The sequence below is a fragment of the Sus scrofa genome, chromosome 18 (assembly GCF_000003025.6).
Source record: "Sus scrofa isolate TJ Tabasco breed Duroc chromosome 18, Sscrofa11.1, whole genome shotgun sequence".
NCBI lineage: Eukaryota > Metazoa > Chordata > Mammalia > Artiodactyla > Suidae > Sus > Sus scrofa.
This window is the reverse complement of record NC_010460.4, coordinates 20462697-20483854: the sequence shown is the minus strand read 5'-3', so window position 1 is coordinate 20483854 and position 21158 is coordinate 20462697. Positions and strand designations below refer to the sequence as shown.

Below are 21158 nucleotides of genomic sequence, written 5' to 3'. Positions count from 1 at the left end.
AGGTTGTTCTCAAGTAGCGGTTTCTGTTTTTCTGATCCTCATCACATTTGCTTGAAATATTTGCAATTGTCAGAACTTCATTTCCCTGGTGATTGTTACATGCACTTGTTATTTACCTCACACACAAACTGTGGCTAATGTTTCAGACCATTTTAATGTTATGTTTTTGTCTGGTTTGTTATCACTACTTCTAGAAATCTCTGCCAATCTCTACCGACCCCTTATGTAAAATGTTTGCACGTTTATTGTGGCTCCCATGCTTGTGTGTGCTTCTTGTTAAATATTTACCAAACTGAGTGTTGATCGGAGAGTAATGACGTCCGCTTAAATGATGCCTAATGTCAGATAGCGACTCTCAGCATCTCCATAGGCCCTGAATGAAGCTGGATGTTACCTTTCCTCTCAGAACAGATAAATGCATCTGCCTGTCTGACAAGGGGGTGGGGAGTAATGGGTTCATTTTGTCAGAAACACATCAAATATGAAAGCTCCTTGACTCCGTGCTCATAAAAGGTTTAGAAGCATAGAGGTTAACATTCCATTGATGAAAATGAAATGTGCTCAAAATAGTTCTGACTCTGGGGGAGTTGGGAAGGGTGATTGTACATAAGAGAGAGCAGCATAAATATATGGGAATAAACAGCCAGCCTTAGCACCTAATTACAATGATTTCGAAGGGGGTGTTACCGAACACATCCAGGCTGGATTAGAGAGGTAGGAAAGGAGCCTTGGTTTATGTCCCCTTATCTTTGCAGCGTAGATGGGTAATTTTGTGTCCATGTATCTGTAGACGTTCTTTTCATTTAAGACCTATCAGAGCTGAGTGATGGCCTCCTAATGGAATGTAGAGCTTTCAGGTTTTGCTGCTGCGTATAAACAAAGAGTTCACATCTACCAGTTGCTTATTTTCTTTCTAGTATTATCAACACTCAACAGAAGCATTAATCGAAACTACAAAAGCAGGTCCTTCTTTAGCATGAGTTTCTACTTACCATCTAGATGAATGGGTGACTGAAATGTTTCAAAAATTTTTAAATTTCTTACTTTTAGAGTCATTACATATAGCGCTTATTAACAGGGAAAAGAGGTCACGAGTACACAAATGCAGTACTGTCCCGTTAGGCCCAGAGCAAAAGAAAACTTGGTCTCTATTCATTGTCCTCCTAATTTTCTAAGGCAAGGAGTATCCTCCCAGAATCCTTCTAGTTAGCCTGTTAATGGGGATGATTCCCCACATTCCGATTCAATTATCTTTGGTAAATAAAATCTCCAATAACTGGAAGTTCCCTTGTAGCACAGCAGGTTAAGGATCCAGCCTTGGCTGCAGTGGTGACTCAGGTCGCAACTGGGGCACAAGTCCAATCCCTGGCCCAGGAATTTGCACATGCTGTGGGTGCAGCGCCCCCCCCCCCCAAAGAAAACCTCCAATAAATACTACCTGCAAAATTAGCCTGGAAAGTGTCTAAATAAGCACTAAATAGTGTATCATTCTTTAAAATGTGTTGTATTTATCTTTAAATTGGAATGAATATGTATGAGGTACATACTCTTATTTGCTGTGGCTCCTTAAGGAGAAAAGTGTATTTAATTGAGTGTTCTGCCTAATGATTTCAGTAGTCTAATTATTTAAAGTCAACGTGCGTCGTATTTGTGCATATATGTATATACGCATGTATTTATCCTACAGATAATTATTTATCACTTACTCTGGGCCAGGCTCTCCTCCAAGAAAATCAGTATATGTTTGTCTAAAAATAACTGACACACAGAGCTTGCTGGGAGTCGGGCCCTGCTCTAAATGCCTCATGTATATTAATGCATTTCTTCTTACAATGAGGTAGGTAGAGTCATCCATGTGAAACTGAAGCACAGAGAAGTGAGGCAGCTCTTCCAGGTTCACACAGCTCATATGCAGAAGTGCTGGGTACCAAACCCTGCAGCCTGCAGCTCGCGAGGCCATGCTTCTACATTTTGTTTTGCTTGTTTGTGTCTCCTGGCTGCCTTAGGAGGACTTGCCCAGATGACATTGTGTTTGCTGTTTCTGTCATAAGAGTGACGGGTTGTTTAAGAGCTTGTTTCCTGAAGCAGGGTATTTTTTTAAACTGCCCTTTGTGAATTTATGGTTGGCCATGTGGAATGGTGGGGTAGAATTCTATGGCACTTACGCACAATACCCCTCGCCTAATAGCCGTGGCCTGGAAATGTTGTGTATGTGTTATGCGTAGGTGGTTGAGATGCTGTCCTTTCACTGTCAACATCATGCAGTCTGCAAAGTTCTTTGCTGGTTTTACACTTTTCCAGTGTGATTAGTTATACGAAGAGGATTTATAGATCGTCAGAATTCCTTAGGCATGGCCCAAATAAACTGTTTCCAAGCTTTATAAAAGATTGAGATACAAATTTGGTTTTTCCGTTCTCCTCTTAGTTCCTCTGAAGGGTCCCTGAAACGGCTTTCAAAGAAAATTCCACAATCTGATGGCCGAGGAGGAATCGGATTGCCTGCTACCCTTTCTTTTCTTTGAGAATTCTTTGAGAAATAAATAATACCAGAAATTATATATATTTCTCTTAATATAAAGCTTTATCCCAATTTCAAAATACTTCTTCCCTCCTTCATGCTTTAAATTAATAAAACAGAATGCTCAATAGCTTGCGATCCTCAAAATGCCGAACCACCTCATTTTGAAAATACCCTGCAAAATTTTATGTTTGAAAAAGAGTTCCTGATTACATGTATCCGTATGTGCTGTAGACACTGCTCCTGTATAGGCCTTGTGCCAAGAGTTTCCATGAATAAAAGGCATGGTCTGCCCTCTCCTGGAGCTTAACCATCTATGTGTACTAGTTTGTAGCCGTAAAGCGAGGTAAGACATTAACACCGGTCTCAGAAAACACTGTGTAGCGTTCTGTGGTTGACACATTGTCTTCTAGCATTCATTGATGCTCTCAATTGTAGTGCTCCCATAGACTTGGTGAAGAAAAATGAAGCCCAGAGATGGGATGTGACTCATTCGTAAGCGAATGGCAGGTGGGACTATGCGGGATCCCTGGGTTCCTTGTGGTCCTTGCTGTAAAGAGAGATGAGGCCCTGCCTTCATATCTGGTACATGTAAATACCTGCAGAGCCAACATTCCAGGAGCACCTTGCTGGAAAAATGAGGGGCACATTTGCATTAACCCATCACCTCTTTTTAACTCCCGTCATTCCACTTGCGATCACCCCAAATTCCGGTTATCAGTTATTCAGGTGAAGACAGTGTGAAGATTTGCAGTTGATTTTACTGAAACTGCTCTTTTTCAAGTGATTGACAAGTCAGGGATGAGTATCTAGAGATGAAAAACTCCAAGGCAGGAGAGAACAAATCTCAGGGTCCCCAGGAGAGGGACATAAATGCTAATTACACATTGACTTTAATTCCTGATTTGTCATAGCTGTCTGCAGGTGTGTGTCTTGGCTGTGGGCTATTTTCAGGGCCTCATTTGTAGTTGAGATTTTCTTTAATAATGTTACCTCCCCAATGAGCTCTTTAATCTCTTGACTTTCAGTTCTCTTTCTCTAGATAGAGGAAAAAATTAATTGGCAGATGAATGTAGAATGTAGTTGCTGATTCTTTTGGTTATCGAAGATGAAAGATTTTTGTGAGGCGGGGAGGGCTTCCCATTGATTTTCTGTAAAGGCAGCTTCAGGGATGGCCCACCTTTTGGCCTGGAAGATGAGATGCTAAGGCGTTCATTTTTGTCGGTTAGCCTCACCCCCATCACCACCACCACTTCCGCCACTCAGGTGGTCTTCCTGGTCAGTTTGCGTGCCCTCTGCGGGGCGAGCTGCTGCTACTCTGTGCCGTGTATTTGTCCTGGTGAGCCGCCGTCCCACTCCTGTCGGCTGAGGAGGCAGCTTGTCATTAGCAGGTACAAGGTAAGTAACCTTGAGATTCACTTAGTTTATTTTTAAGCAGGGATGAATTTTTTCCCCTGGTGGTAGAATTGAGGGCTTGTGCTTGGGTGAAAACACAAAAATATGTGAATATCTCCATATGTTTTTTGGACACCCCCCCCCCCCCCCCCCCGAATGCCCCAACCTGGACCATACCCTGTGTTGTCTCTGCCCTTTGGGAGCTTGGCCCCGAGTTACTTTACATCGCGTGGTGTGGGCACCCTTGAGGTTTAGCTCCTGTACAACACTGACTTCTTTCTAGGTATCCACGTGCTTTCCTGGCCCTCTTCCTGCGTCTGTAGGTTAGTAATGGAGTCTCGAAAGAGGAGAGCTCCAGAGCGGGTCAATATAGACAACATGCAGAGGGCCCTTGGCTCCCAGGGTCCCTGACTCCCATGCGGCTCCCCTATTCCTTGCTGTCTTTGGCCAGCTGCGTACAGGGAAACTATTAAAATCTCTTTCTTGGTGGTACTAGTTTTTCAGCCCTGTCCCTACCCCCACTGGCAGTCTAATCACATTCCTCACATTTATCCGTCTTCTTAGCCTTAGACAAGGTGATAAAGCTGAGCAGTGAGGTCAGTGTAGACACTTGACCTTAGGAGTTATCTTTATATTTTCCTGTCTCTGTGTTGTTGTATTATGACAGTACTTCTCATAAGAAAGGCTTACCTTTCATTCAGCCCTTAATTGGCTGTCTCACTGATAGGGCTGCTTGTTGCTTTTAAAACGTGATTAGATGGAGCGTTCAAGAGAGTGATCTGACAGAATTTTGAAGCAGCTGTCCTTCTGAAAATTTCCATCCTCATTTTTTAAATGTCTTTTTTCTTTTTTTCTATGCTTTTTTTGAGGAACAGGCAGTGTGAAAGGATCTTGGTGGTGCTGACCAGCAGTGGGGCTCAATTTGATGCTCCTGCCGTGTGATACCTTTAACCTGATCAGTGGGAACTAAAGCTGGGGGTTCTGGACTTGGAGACTTAGGGGTGGCTTCAGGGTGCTTGACCCAGTGTCCTGCTCAGTATAGGTGTGACCTCGGGCATGGGCAAAGCCAAGCCTTGATGCTCTCAATCAGACCCTGTGTGTTTGCTGAGGGATACCGCGTGCTGTCTTCTTCTGACTCGTGAACATGGTTTCCTTGAAAGTTGTCATAAACAAAAGGCATTGCTCACTGTGTCCATCTCCATATGGTTAGTAATACTAGCTTTTTTTTTTTTTAAATAAGGCTTTAAGAAAAGAAAAAAAAAACTATTTTTATGGCCACACCTGTGACATACGGAAGTTCCCAGCCTAGGGCTCAGATTGGAGCTGCAGCCACAGCAATGCCGGATCCCAGCTGCTTCTGCAGCCTACACCATAGCCGACGGCAACGCTGGATCCTTAACCCACTGAGGAAGGCCAGGATCGAACCTGCATTCTCATGGATACTAGTTGGTTTCTTAACCCACTAACTCCAGTAATACTAGTTTTAACCAGCTTTCCTGATAAAGGCTCCAGTCCTCCTGGCCTGTTTGTATATTTTAAAAAATCCTTTTCTAATTCAAAACCTAAAGGTTATTCTGGTCCAGTCCATCCTTATTTTGTTTCCAGACTTCCCTAACCCCAGCCCTGTTGGTCTCTGGTATAGCTGGCTGTGTTGTTTCCATGCACATTCTGTGAAACCAATCCCAAGCACTTGGGTGACTGTCGTCTTGTTTGTTCTTCATAGTTCTTAACTCGGTCCTTGGGAGACAAACCACATACGCTTTTTCAGTAGAGGCATTTCATATGTTCAGATGGATTTCCAAAGGAGTTGGAAAAGGTTAAGGAACTGCTTTACTGTAATGTCTAGGAGTCCTGCAGGAATGTTTCAAACTTCTCTGTCGAGTATAATTTATGTGCTGCCTTAAACATTCAGCCATTTGTTTTTCACTTAATACCAGTTATCTTTGGGGTTCACAACATCTTTTAACGAAATCGAGCAGGAAGTACTGAGAATTGCCATCTCTCTCCTCCCCACTCCCACATGTACTTCGTTCTCTGCTGGCAGTAATCCGCCTCTAGCATGGGGCTTTTGTTAACATTGGTGAGCTGTTATTGACACATCATCACCCAAAGTCCATAGTTTACTAGGGTTCACTCTTGGTGTTCTGCATTGTCTGGATTTTGACAAATGTTTAATGACACGGATCCATCATTATAGCATCATACAGGATAGTTTCACTGCTGTCAAAATCCACCACCCCCTGGCCGCCTCTGGCATCTGTTCATCCTGTCTCATTCTGCTAACCCCTGACAATCACTGATCTTTTTACTGTCTTCATGTTTTTGTCTTTTCCAAAAGGTCCTAGAAGGAATCATCCAATATACAGCCTTTGGATTGGCTTGCTTCTCTTAGTAATGTATATTTCAGATTCCTTCATGTCTTTTCATGACTTGTTAGCTCATTTCTTTTTAAGTGCCGAATAATATTCTCTTGTGCTCACGAACCACAGTTTATTCATTCACTTACTGAAGAACATGTTGGTTGCTTCCAAGTTTTGGTGTTTATATATAAAGCTGCTAGAAATAGCCATGTGCAGGTTTTTGTGTGGACATAAGTTTTCAACTGTTGGAACGTATGGTGAAAGTTTGTTTAGTTCTGTACAGAACTGTCTCTCCGAGTGTCTGTCCTCGTCTGCATTCCCATGACAGTGAACCAGAACTCCTTTTGTTCCACATCCTCATTTACATTTGTTGCTGCCTTTGTTTTGGATTTTGGCCATTCTTTTAGATGTGTAGTGGTAGCTCATAGTTGCTTTCACTTGCCTTTCCCCAGTGACACATGTGGGACATCTTTTCATGTGCTTGTCATCTGTATGTCTTTGGTAAGATGTCCAGGTCTTCTGTCCATTTTATTTTATTCCTATGCCATGGCCACAGCAACGCCGGATCCTTAACCCACTGAGCCACAATGGGAACTCCTCTTTAGCCCATTTTAAAATTGGGTTTTTCATTTTTTTGAGATTTAAGAGTTCTTCCCGTATTGTAGATAATAGTCCTCTATCAGAGATGACTTTTGCAGATCTCTCCTCCCAGTGTGTGGTTCAGCTATCAGTTGATTTTTGACATCTTTGGCCTGCAAAATCACACGGAGAGTGAGGTCAGCTTTCGCAGTTATGCAGGCACATATGTCTTGCTAGTGAGCTGTGTTGCAAATTCTGAACCTTAACTACCTGGATTCTTTCTTTTCAGGTCAATGTGACTGTGGACTACATTAGACCAGCCAGCCCGGCCACAGAGACAGTGCCCGCCTTTTCAGAGCGTACCTGTGCCACCGTCACCATTGGAGGAATGTGAGTGTGGGGGGCAGCGGCTCGGCCGTAGCTAAGAATTCCCTGCTTGGTCTCCTCTCTCCTGCCTTTCGCCCTCGTTTACTTTGTGTTCCTCGGAACTCTCTGCTTATCATTGTTACGTGGCTGCGGAGCGCTTTGTTTGCAGGGTACTTCAGAATCACTCATTAGTTAATCATATACTTTCATTATTGTCATTATTGAAGATTTATTGGGCTCTGTGTGCTTGGCACTGTGAGCGCTCATTATTACTATTAATAATGCTGTTTATTGAGTGTCAGTCAGGCCCATAGGTGCTCTGCAAGATTAGCAAGATTCTCTGCATATTAGTTTAGCAAGTTTAATTGTAGGCCAGAAAAAAGGGAGAGAGGTTAATTGGGTATTTTCTTTGTGTAGATGTATGCAATCAGTAGATGGCAGGGTCTGCCTCTTCCGTGCGGGCTGTGTCCTGGTTACGTTCCACGGTCTCTTGGGAGCTGCGTTGACAGCAGCCTTCCGAGGGAGGTATCTGATGGGGGAAGGAGGTGGCCTGCTGTGCCCCGCTTCCACAATAAATATTAAAACAATCACTCAGTCCCCAGTGGCCATTCTTGCTCTGCATAAAATATACCAGCATGGTAATTGTTTCCTTCTCTCTTTAACAAATCTTAAATGCTGTTTGTTACCAAACTGGTATTTTTCTTTTCTTTCAGAAGGGGCATGGCAGAGGGGAAGAAAAGACTAGGTTTCTCATCAAAACAGGGATGGTTTTACTGAAAGTACAGCGAAGCTTGTCGGGACAAACACCTCTGTCTAAGCTAATACCTCTTAAAGAAAGAGGCTCTTGCAGCTCATTTATTTTCCAGAAGCTCTCCTACCAAACGGGAGCTTCCTCCATCCCCCTCATTCTCATGCTGTCACGTTTGGAAATAGGTATTTTTAGCTACTGATGCCACTCCTGTAAGTATTAATGCTGTTAACGGTCACACAGCCACCCGAGACTCGCTTGTTACCGAGAGGAACTGAATATAGTCTTCGGATGTCCTTACCTCAACACCATCACAGGCATCAGGTTTTGTTTTGTTTTGTTTAAGAAGTAGGTTCTTGAGAAACGAGGTAATATTTTTGGAATGGGGGAAACTAAAATATTACGCTCATTCTTCTGTGTACCTTGCAGTACCGATTATCACAGTTGGTCACCAGTTCTTAGGGGCGTGATGCGTGTGTTCCTCCTCTGGCGAGCTGGAAAGTTAGTGTTTCCCTGGGTTAAAAGGTTTGCTGTCCCAAACAAGGAGTCCTCTCAGGTATCTGCTCCTCCAGTCCAGTTATTGAGTTAAAAACAAAACAAGCCCCACTCATGTCAAAATGCACGTCTTTTTATTTTCGGCAGTTGGCTTCATGTTTATACGTAACAACCCACTAGAGTGGATTTCTCTCTCTCTCTTTTTTTTCCATTTGGTTACCATTGAGGTATATTTTCAAAGTAACTTTACACTGCTTAAAATTAGGTATTTTTGAAGTGTTCTGTAGAGGAGTATTTTGACCTTACTATCTCCCAGTCCTAGCAATTAGAATGTAAAAAGTACTATTTTGTATGATTTACCCAAGTATTTACTTCAGATTAGATCAGCCCAGTAGGGTACCCAGGATGCAGTGCGTTTCCTCATGGATTTGCTTCTGCCAAACTAGCTTTGATGAGGAAACTGCTGGGCAGGACTGGGGAGGACAGTAAGGACCTGCTAGTATTACTGAGACCAGCCCTCGCTGGATGGTGAGCTCCTGAAGACAGGGATTTTTGTCCCTTATTCTCTGCGTGTAATCTCAGTATTGAGCAGATGGTAGGAATTCAGTAAATTCATGAATGATTTGTTTACTGTATTGCAAAGTAGCCCTTTATTGAAATGTAACAAGGAGTACTACTTCTGAGCTACAGGTTTGTTCTAACCTAATCAATACCCACCCCTATCCGCCCCCACCTCCCGCCACCAAAAAAAAAAAAAAAAAAAAAAAAAAAACGAAAACACACACAACCACCCTTGCATTTGATAGTCTTCCCTTTATCTGGTTATTGGAGGTCAGTACCAAGAATAAGGCATATCTAGAAACTGTACCTGGGAGTTCCCATCATGGCTCAGAGGAAATGAATCTGACTGGTATCCATGAGGACGGGTTGTTGGATCCCTTGCCCTACTCAGGGGGTTAGGGATCTGGCGTTGCCATGAGCTGTGGTGTAGGTCACAGATGCAGATTGGATCTGGCATTGCTGTGGCTAAGGTGTAGGCCAGTGGCTACTGCTCCAATTTGCCCCTTCACCTGGGAACTTCCGTGTGTCGCAGGTGCGGTCCTGAAAAAATAAAAGATAAAAAAGAGAAAGTGTACCTTGTAGCGTTCTTTGGATGTTCCAGTCTTCCTGTGGCTTCTCTTTATTTTCCTATGGCCTTGATTTTGTTTTTACTTTTTCCTGAAATTTCTGTACTTCCAAGTAATCATTCCAAGTAATATTATAGAAGGGTTGAGGTATTAATAATAATGTCTACATATTCAGCTTATATTTAGAATTAAGGTGTACTAAACGCCTATCTGATTTTACTAGTTATTCACAAGCATTGGCTAGAGCCAGGGGTTTGGGTTTTTTGTCCCAAATAGTTTCATTTCATTTTAAACTCAAAAACATAACATGTATCTCCATATCTTTGAATACATGGGCAGTAAGAAACAACTGTTTGATACCCTGGTGAATTGCCTAACTTCTTGTATGGAGTGATGGCTTAAAAATAGTAATTTTGGAATCCTAGATTTTTGCGATTTACATCCCCCTCATTTGTTAGAGTTTTTCTGCACTCATTTTTGGACATCTTGGCAGCCGTTTAAAAGCCGATCCTCTTATTAAACCTTTAAAACTATTCACCTATTTTCATAAATGCACACTCTATATAGTTCCATTTCAGTCATTGATGTAATATTTTATGAAGGTCATTATTAAAATGACCAGTTAAATCTGGGGACAGAAGCAGGTTGGGACAGAAGCACGCAGGCGTGTTAGAGTGACCCTGGTCACTAACTGGCATCAGCCAGTGGGTTTGGGGGCGGTAGTAGGATGTGTAGGTGAGCTCAGGGCAGGCTGCTTAGAAGAGCTTCTCCCGTAAGGTGCTGGATCACTGTAGGTTCAGCTTTACAGACACTATAGAATTAAGCCCTCCAATCTGAATTAATGTCTCTTGTTACCTATAGGCTCCGATAGCAGTCTTGGTAGCATCTAGAGGCTTTCTTGTTCAAGAGTCAGCTGGGATTCTGACTCTGGAATGGCTTCTCTCAAGGGGAAAGAGAAGAAAGAGGCAGATTGAGATGGCCTCCTGCAGGGTTGTTTCAAAGCTGATTTTTCAGTGTATTTCACATGCCAAAGTGTGTGAAGTATCGCTGTCCTCGACAGGGCTCAGGGGAACCCCTCGGTTGCTTCCTCTTGTTGTATGGGAGGGAGTCGAGTCCCGTGGTTTTGGGGAGGCCTCTCAGGTGTGACCCAGTCTTTTGGCCCCGGTCTTGTGCCCTCTGGGGAATCAATGAAAATGAGGTTCATCATTCCTCCAATAGATGAAAATTTTTTTCTGAACTTCACTGTGGACTTGGCAAGAGTTGTTACCTGTTAATCAAAACAGTGTAAATGAAAAATAAAAACATCAAACTTTGAGTTGTTTCTCATTCTCTGGCTCCCAGGTTGGGAATTAGCTGATCCTTTTAGGCCTGGATTGTGACAGGAAGCTGTCAAGATGGCGCTTCCTGTTAATTACTTTTTATTGTATTTAAGACACTTAAATAACTCTTCTTGTGATTTAGTCTTCTATGTAATTAGCTTCAGTGATTAAAATCTCATTCTTTCGTTATTGCCAGAGCCTTCTTGAGGATGAGTTTTGTGGGGTGACCTTTACTTGTGCTGGCCTGCCCAAGTACTTTGAGCTCCAGTTCGGCAAACCCGTGTAATCTAACTGCTGCCTCATGGCTTGCTGCAGATCACATTTTCAAAGAAAGACATTTTTAAAAAATTGTTCGCATTTATAAAGGAGCACCTAAAAATATAACTTGGAGGGTCAAGCCTCACACATAAACACTCATAATTACCACCACCTCACCCCCCCCATCCACGGAAACTTGTCACACCCAGTAGGTAACAGTGACATTGAAGTATTGGCCCATTGCTTCTCATTATGTGAAGTATTTCATGTTAATAGGAGACAGTAGACATGGCCCATTTTAGAAAAGATGAAAGGTGGAACTGTGGAGTAGGAACAGTTAGAAACAGTTAGTGCCTGTTTTCTGCAGCTTTCTGAGAGGTGATCTGGGTTTTTTAACACTGACTTTGGAAACATTGTTTGCATCTCCGCTCCTCCCACCTGCATGTGAGATCACTGCCATCCACCTTTCGACACCTGCATGGGCTCCTCACTCCTAGAGAGGTGGGAAATCTGTTGGGCTTGGACATCTCAGTTACTTCCTTAATGATGACCATCTAGCAGGTGTGAAGCCTTGGCCGTAGGCGGGCGGGAGGAGGCGTGGCATACCTGCAGCAGGCTCAAATCTGTGCCCCAGCTCAGACCAGAGTGACAGCTGTGACAAAAGGCCAGATCCCCAAAACGGCTGTGCCACCAGGGAACTCCAGTGAAGCCATCTTTATGAACTTCCTTTGTAGCTCTTTGGCTTTTTCATAGTTTGTCTTTAATTACATAGATCAGACAGTTATGCTTGCAGGGAATCAGACTTTCTTGCCTTTTTCATTTTCATTGGATCCAGGATTCATAGGGATACTTCTTCAGCTTTTCTGTTAGTGACTGAGCATGAGGTTCAGGTCCTGTTCCAGAATAATTCTTAGCCTACTTCGGTTTTTCTCAGCTGTTGTAGGGAGATGTAACATACCCTCCCTAGCTGTTCTGGCCTGAGTTCTGTAGCTGTAACACTTTCAAATCTTAAGCCATCCTGGGGTCTGACTTCCAAGCTAAACATAGCAAGAAGGTGGCCTTCGGAAGCTCTATTTTCTGTCCTGGTGTTCCTACTCCCCAGGTGGCCCGCAGTATCCTGACGAGGTACTCTTTCAGTACCTGAGGTAGTGTTATTGACAGTGGCTCCTCCAGGAGGTGGCATCTGGGTTGTAGCCACCCTTGTTCTGCTCAGATTGATGGCTTGCCCTTCATCAACTTTAATGGGCTTTCCCCTCCTCCTGCCCCCTGCCCCCCACCAGCCTTTTCCTGCTTTGAAGGAGAAAGAAGACTTCAGAAGAAACATCCTTCCCCTCCTCTTCCCTTCCCCCGGGACACCTGAATCATAAACACCTCACCAGCCTTTGCCTCAAAAAGGAGCCCTTAGACTGTTTTCTGAACTTCATAGGCTGCTTGATTTATGTAATTGTGCTACTTCTGCTGTATTGAGTAGTAGAATTATGCCTCTCCACCATCCCGAAGGCAGTGGAGGCATCTGTGGCATTTAGTTTTGAATTCTGGAAAAAATAGTTGAAGCACGGACCCTATCTCCTGCTAGCTCGAGTACACTGATCATTTCAAGAGAATACTTGATGGTAGCAAAGCATTCGGGTGGGAGTCAGGAAAACACAGCTTAGCTTCAGACACAGCTTTCATTCAGCCATTTTATGGCTGTCTATGTTTGTGAATCTCGTGCTGCTCAGGCTTTTTTTTTTTTTTTTTCCCCCTTTTTAAGTCCAGATACTTGCAAGTCATGGTAATATCATCCTCATCACGATGTGGAACCTACACTTAAGCTTTTCATAATGGAGCACTCGGATCTTACAAATCAGCAGAATCCTTTGCAGGGCAACGTGTTCTTTCTTCTGCTTTTAATTTTTTTTTTTTTAATTTTCTTCAATTATCTGTTGAGTAGGATGTGAAGGAGTGGGTCACAGTATTTACTGAGCTGATCCTTGGGAAGCCCCCATCACTGATTTCAGAGCTTCAGCTGCTGGCCTGTGCCACAGCCATAGCCACACGGGATCTAAGTTTGCGTCTTTGACCTACACCGCACCTCATGGCAACGCCCAGATCCTTAACTCACTGAGCGAGGCCAGGGATCAAACCCACGTTCTCATGGATACTAGTTGGGGGGTTCGTTACCACTGAGCCATGAGGGGGAACTCCTAAATGGCTGATATTTAAAGGGTGAGCCTTAGCAATGCGTAGACTTAAGAAAAATCTGAATGGCACGTTGAGAAATCTGCAGCAGTCACTTCCTTTCATGTAAGCCAGGACAACCATAGTGACACCTTTTTCAGAATTAAAGCAGTGGGTGAATGAAGATGGCTACCCACTGCATCTGTCTTTGATTTGACGAAATGGTTTCTGTTGAAAGCAAAGCCCTATGGTCCCGCCTTTAGATGGAGGAGGAACTCTGAGAGCCCCAGAGTTCAAGCTATTCCACCTGTGTAGATTTTTAGCTATGCACCATTTTTATGAAGGCTAATTCTGCTGGTGCTCAGGCTGGAAAGTTCCATAGGGACTGCCCATAACTGTTTGATTGTCTGCTTATTTATCTTTTGAGGGATGCACCTGAGGCCCATGGAGGTTCCTAGGCTGGGAGTCTAATTGGACCTGCAGCTGCCAGTCTATGCCACAGCTCACAGCAGCACCAGATCCTTAACCCACTGAGCGAAGCCAGGGATCAACGAATTCGTTCCTAGTCGAATTCATTTCCGCTGCACCAGGACAGGAACTCCCATAACTGTTTTTTTTAAGTGGCCTGCCCATAACTGTTTGTGGAGGGGTTTTGGTGGTTGTGTGGGATGTTAGCTGCTCAGGATCACACAAGTAATGTGATAGAAGAAATGCCTGTACTTGCTGGTTAGAGTATTTTTCTTTTACCAAAGGTTAAAATTCTCTGCCCTTAGCAACTCTGTGGACATCATAGGGATGGATGGGGAAGAGGCTGCAGTCAGCCCAGCGCTTCTAAATGCTGTTCCTGATTAATTGCTCAGATGGTGCCCACAGAGCCTACTCACTGTGTGCTTTGCAGGTGTCAATAAAGGCCCTCGAGGTGCCCCCGATTTGCCACCAGTCTGAGCCCATCTGCTTTCTGTCTTTCAGGATTTGTGCAAACTTTCTGATATGCTGGTAACTCACTTTCTTATTTTTCAGCACCATTTGGGCTTTATGCTTGTGCATATCTGCCTTTTCTGTCATTTCAGTAGGACTTTGCAAAGAATGTCATGTGGACATTAGTTTGCAAGCCTGCCATTCTGCCCTCCCTCAAGCATTCTTTCTTCCTTTGGGGGGTGCAATTGATGTGACAAGGAGAGGGCACATTCAACATGGTTACCAGTAAGCACAAATGATGTGTTTTTTAATGCCATTTCTCAGCCTCTTTTTCTTTACAATTCCTGTGGCCAGCACAGTACAAAGTGGTAAGCAAAATAGAAATGGAGTTTTATGGATTTTTATGTCTCCCAGTGGTGATGCTGCTTAACAGGGATTTGCTTCAGTTCATACTGAGTGGTTTAAAATCAACAACAGAAAAGGAATAAAAACTTTAACATTTTCGAAAGTTAAGAAAATAGGGAGAATCGCCCATTATTTAATCATACTAATATAACTATTGTGAGGGGGTTATTCGTTTTGAGTGCTGGTTATTGTTTAAGAGTTCCTTGGTGGCCTAGTGGTTAAAGTTTCAGTGTTGTCACTGCTGTAGCTTGGGTGCAATTCCTGGCCCAGGAACGTCACATGCTTTGGCTCTGCAAAAAAAAAAAAAAAAAAAGCAAGCCTCTTGGAGTTGCCTTGTGGTGCAGCAGGTTAAGAATCCAGCATTGTTACTGCTGTGGTGGTGGCTCGATCCTCGGCCCTAGATTTTCTGCATGCTTGGGGCATGGCCAAAAGAAGAATTTAATTTAGGAGTAGGAGAACTTGGATCATTTGGCATAGTGTTGAGGTAAGGACTAGTTATTATTGGAGCTGAAGAATCTGGGTATTTTGTGAAAGTAGGTTTCGGAGGTTAGCACATTTTGAGTTACACCTCAGCTCTTCTCCTTGATCGCTGTGCAATCTTGGGCCTGAGTTTTTTCTTGGGTGAGTTAGATATAATACTCCTACACTCAGAGGGCTGTTGATGAGGATTAATTGTGCACGTGTATTTTAAATGTTTAGAGGAGTTCCCTTGTGGCTCAGCCGTCTAAGGATACCTGTCAGTGCTGTGGTGCAGGTTTGATCCCTAGCCAGGGAACTTCTGCATCACGGGTGTGGCCAAAAAAAATGTTTAGTACAGTGACGAAGACATAATTGTCAGGTGCTTTATTAAATGAACCCTCCATGTGGCCTCTGAGCTGACCATTGGCCTGATTGCAGATCTACGGATCTCTTTTGTCCTTTCTCTCTGTCCCCTCTCCTCTGTCTCTGGCCGTTTCTTTTCATGCACATTTTTCCTTTTTCAAGGATTTTTCTTAAATGTGTTTATATTCCATTCTCCTGTTCTTCACAGTCCCCTTGGCCAAGCCCAGCCACTGATAATATTTATCCCTCACAGATGAGCTTAAACAGGCGATAGACAATGCCTAGTCTGTAGTACGTGCTCAAAGGCTAAAGAACAAATTGCCCCATTGGATTATGGTTAGATTTTGTTGTACTCATCTATTTTTTATGGTTCCGTGGCAGACAGTTTGGTTTCGGATTCATCTTTTTTGCTCGTTTTTCAGCTGCCTGTAAACACGGAACGTGTACTCTGTTCACCTAGGACGGTAATGACAGACACGTGCTTCTATGAAGGAAGAAGCAGATACTAGATACTCATGAGTAATTTTTAGCGTTTCAAGAAGTTTAACGCACATTTAACATTGAGTAGGGACAACATTCCTTAGTAAAAGCAATTTACTGAACAGTATCTTTCAAACCACAAAATGTGCCATCAAGCCGCCTCTCTCGGCATACTTGGTGCATACACGTATCTAGCTATCCATTGACTTCCTGTGTGTGTGTATTTATGAGAAGAGTTTAAAAAGCAGAGGGCTCCTAAGTGTTTTAGAAAATGCTGCTATTCTGTACCCCCACCTTAAAAGTCTTACTGAAAGTCAGAGTCTGTCTCTTTTAGACTAATCCTCTCTGCTGTGATACCTTTGTGAATCGGTGTGTTTACAGCAAGTGGAACATGGAGGGGTCGATATGCATGGTCGAATTTGGAGGTGTTTAATGGCATGAGCTTCATAAAGTGCCAAGGAAACTTGGGACTGCCTTAATCAAGTTTCCAGTGTGGGTTTACATGGAGCCTTTCGGCTTTCTGCTGTATCGGTTTGCATATCAGCTGTGATTCTGCAAGGTCTTGCCTTTATGTGAGCTTCTATTGTGTTAAAATTGTGATTTATAAACCATCGTTATCAGGTCAGCAGCAAGGGGAATTAATTATATTGCAGTTGTTACACCATCCCTCCTCCTCCCCCCAAACAGATCATCTTGACATTGACTGCAAAATCACCTTTTTTCCTTTAAAGTAAGAAGCACCTATCCTGTGTAAAAAAGCATTTATTCTTGTCATGACTTTCTCAGAAAATCTCCCATTGAAACTGTTCGTTCATGTGTCAGTTAGCACAGCCTGTGGCTATGGAGAGATGTGTGGACCACAGAGGCTCAGTCATGGCTTCCTGCATTTCAAAGTAAGGAACCAAAATAATCCTCCCCTTTCCCATTTAAGAACGGGAAATCTTAAAACCCTTATTGTGTTGTTGCTGGGCTAACTGGTTGCTTCAGTAAAAAATATATATATATATCTTCTAATTCTTAGGGAAACAGCCACCAGAAAATGTTGTTTTGACTTTGTTTTATAAGTGGAGACTCATTTCTGTATCTTTTACCTGCAGCGATTGTGTACTTTGTGCAGCACAAGTCTAAAGCAGCTCCCACATTCTAGACCTTACCATACTGATGTTGTGCTTGGTCCAGTTGCTAATGGATTCTTCAGAACAAAAAACGACTTACCTGTTCTCATGGTGCCAGCTGGCTGGGTTATGGGCCATAAACCATAACGCGCAGTTAGTGGAATTCTTACTCTGCCTCTTTTTTTCCTTTCTGACCCATGAGAGAACTTCTCTTCGAGCGTCCACCCTAAGAAGCCCCCTGTGCCAAAACAGTTTTCTTCTAACTTATCTAGAATAAGATAGTTATTCTTCCAGTAACAGTGGCTCAATATGTGTCAGAGCAGAATGACAGCCGTCCAGAATCCTAGAGGATAGTTTTCAATTCCTTTCTCTCAATAAAGCATTTTTCTATGTATATTAACACATGCAGACACTATAGAGAATTTGAAAAAGAACTTTCTGGGCTACCCCATCCCAATTTGCTCTTTACTGGACTCTCTGATTTGGCTGGTTCTCCTTGCGCTGTCAGAGCAGATCATTCCAGATGCCATTATGTAATTTTCTGTCTTGGGTGTGTGTTTGTGTGGGCGGGTGGTTTTGTTTTGTTTTTTAAGTGGTGTTTAATGTCAGGCTAATAATAAACTGGATACGTAGGCCTGGTTTTGTCATAATGGCCACGAGTTTGCTTATTTGTCCCTTATTCCCCTGAGAGGCGGAGAACATCCCACCTCCCCAAGCTAGGCCTACATTTTGGAGGGGGCTCTTGTCATCACAGCTGCCCAGAAAATGCAGCATGGCAGCTGGCAGCTCTCTTCGGAAGAGACAAAAATGAGGAGTCTTCGCCCTGGTCGCCCCCCACAACCAATTCCTTGTCTTCCCGTGGCCGAAATAGGCTGGAAAGGAATGATTTTGCTGTCGCACACCACTTCCAAAGTTTGGTCTACTCCCTGCTCATAATTCTTAGCTTCTTGTTCTCTGGAACGTACCAGATTCTTTGACATATTTGGGATTCTAGGGGCCTTAAGTTGCATTCAGTCATCCTTTGCCCCTTGAATTCTTGAAGATGAGAAAATATTCGTTGTCTGGGCAATTTTTTACAAAATGTGGTGATAGAACCACCTGGGGTTCAAAAAAAAAAAAAAATGATGCCTCCAATTTAAAGTCTAGGTACTGATATTTTTGGTTTTAAAAATACGGGTCTTTACCCCTGGAGTTCCCTGTTTTATTGGCCTGGCCTGGGGGTTCCGAATGGAGAGGCTAGTGTGCTGCCACTATGAACGAGCCCTGTGAAGGGAGGTCTGGAGCAAACGGGAGGTTCCAAAGCCAGCATTCGCCTCTTCTCTCAGATAAGTATGGGTATAGGTAACAGGAAGAATAAAAATAGCGTCACACATGTGTATTTTCTCAGCTCACTTGCAGTCGCTAAGCACAGCCTTTTCCCTCCACTCATTTCTCTCCTACCAACCCTGCCTCAAAAACGTGCGAACGGCATGGTGATGTAGAGCTGAAGGGGCTGACGGTTATTTCTGGCTTTGCCTCCAGCTCATAGAGTGACCTTGGCAAGTCATTAACCCTCTTTTCCTAAGGCCCTGATCTGGCTTTGATGAAGGAGAAAGTGGCATAAACCTTATTGCTAGTCCTTCGCCTCCTTAAGGTAGCTCCTCTTAGTGCCCTAAAATGCCTTGAGACCTGTCCTCGGGCTCCCAGCGGACAGTGTGCTGGTGAGTAAGAGATGCAGTAGCAGTGAAGCCAAGAGCTTCCTCTTGGCTTTAACTCTTGGTGTGGATTTTTTCTTTTGTGCAGCCCTCCCTCCTCAGGCTTTTGATCATAAACACTGGGTTTAAAGTCTGTGGATGTGCAAAATCAGACTTTATTCAAGCAGTTTATTCTTGGTGATCACTGCCAATTGACTCAGTGGCCTCATTGCCACTAGCTGCTGGCATGACCTCAAGTTAATTACCAGAAAGAACAATGTGCAACATTGGGAAGAGCTTTGAATTTAGACCTGATGCTTCTTATACCCCTTTTCCCTCTATCTGTAACCACCAAATTTACAGATTTTTTTTTTTTTTCCTGGTTGGCAGCTGTTGTGTTGTTATTTTAAAATGTCCTCCTTAACTGGAACTTTTGGGCAGTTAAAAGTGTTTATGTCTTTTGCTGCCATTGGTAGTGTTGCTAACTAACCAGAACTGTGTCTTTTAAATACTTTGGGGGCAAAAGACATTCAAGCATAATTTATCCATTTGTTAGACTCAATAAATGCCAGTTGTGGGGTTTATTAAAGACTCAAGCCCATAGTTAAATATTGGAGAAGCTCTAGAGTTTGCTGTGGTTTATTTTGAGGGGTAGATGGATGCATCTGAAATTAATAATGTGTATTTTGATGAGTGAGGCATAATTATTTGGCAGCCTTTAATCCAAACTAATAATCCTCAAGTGATTTGCTCTTTCATGCTGATGTCCTTCTAGATATAACCCCGTTTATGATCCTGGCTGTTTTCCTTCACGCCTTTCTATTTATAAACAGGGCTTATATTCAGCGGTATTTACATGTATAACAAACTAGCCAGTACTATAAGTTAAATATTTTGAACATCACTGATCTCTGACTACATACAACACTGCAGAATTTGAGCCTGGTCTTAGAGAATCTCACAGACTCGGTGAATATCCTTATGGCTCAGTGGGTTAAGGATCCAGCATTGTCACTGCAGTGGCTCCGGTTGCTGCTGTGGTGTGGGTTCAGCCCCTGGCCCTGGGAACTTCCACATGCTGCAGGCTCAGCCGCAAAAAAAAACAAAAACAAAAACAAACTTGTTTCCAGGGGGAGATGTCAGTCTTCTAAGAGTGGGTTTCGGAGAGGGAAGAGTCCATCACTAGAAGTATTCCTATTTTGGATGGGATAGTTTTGAGTTTTCCGTACCTCGTCCTGCATTTTGATGAGCTTTGTGTGTTGAGAGGGTGGGGTTGAGAATCATTGCCTGTAAAGGGATTCTCTCAGCCTGACTTGGAAGCACTTGGTAGCATGTGTTTTCTCGTGACTGCGCTATCCCAGTATAGATCTATCGAAAGTGAATTGGAGTCTGGAGGCTCTGCTTTTCCCAGGCTGAAACTCCGGAAAACTAGAGCGCACAGGGAGGTTATCTGGCCCATTTGTGCCAATTGTGTGCTTTTCATCTGTAGGTCATTAGTCCATTTGTTTGAAGGCTTTGTTTTTCCTATGGATAGCTTATGTTCAGCAATAAGCCAGTGTTCACTGTGGATCAGAAGACAGGTTGTTAGGGGTCAGCCCCCATTTCCCTCCTCTCTATCCAGCCCTCTCCCCAGTTGACCAGCCGTTTTAATAGCTGAGTCATCTTTTTCTGAAAAGTATACTTTTTTATTAACGGCAACTCCAAAAAGCGTGAGCTGATGAGTTTGCTTCTAGAGGCTAGAAGCAGACTGTGATTGTTCCCAAACTTTCCTAGAGTAAACTTGTTTCCAAGATACAAGTAATAACAGCATCACAGCCCCCAAGTCCATGCCGTACCCCAGATAAAACCTAAGAAGACTGGCTGGAGTATCAGGTTTCTCTTCATCATCTTATTTGCCTCTGGGGAGTTGTTCACCTGAATTCTGGTCCCTGTGATTTGGGGAGATGATCGTTTTCCATTCATGACATAACTTAGGTCACCTCCCCTCTTACCCCTGTGATAATAAAATCGCCGTGATAGCTATCCAGTCGTTTTTTGTATTTTTGTTTTTTGTTTTTTTTTTTTTTTTTTTTTTTAATCCTGTGACTCTTTTCTAAATTGGAACTTGTTTCTTTCTCATCAGCCTCGTAATGTATTACAGGCATCACTCTCAGTATTGGCTCCAGAAGTGATTTAATGCTGGGTTTTTAATGACTCCTTCATTAATCCTGGTGTTCTGGGATTTAACAACCACTGGCCTTTGACCATTGGAAATGATGAAAACCTTGATTTCGTGCATATTGGATAACCCTAGACTCTTGCGGGAGCCATGAACCTGGCTCCTGGGGTGGCCGGCGTGTTGGAGGGGGCTGCGGCTGGCGGGGCGCGCTCCCAGGCCATGCAGTGCTGCTGAAGAAGTGAGGGCAGTGTCTCCTCGGCCC

At 43.4% G+C, this 21158-nt stretch overlaps 1 protein-coding gene across 2 annotated transcripts in view; it reads left to right on the top strand.

Moving 5' to 3' along the window:
- The window catches only part of SND1 (staphylococcal nuclease and tudor domain containing 1), a 392149-nt gene that overhangs the window by 169767 nt on the left and 201224 nt on the right, over window positions 1-21158 (top strand). For both annotated transcript variants that reach the window (XR_002340257.1, XM_021078633.1), the window contains exon 12: window positions 7142-7242. Coding sequence is in view for 1 of the 2 variants with exons in the window: in XM_021078633.1 (XP_020934292.1) it covers window positions 7142-7242 (101 nt within the window). In the remaining variant the exon portion in view is untranslated. The remainder of the gene's footprint in view (window positions 1-7141; window positions 7243-21158) is intronic.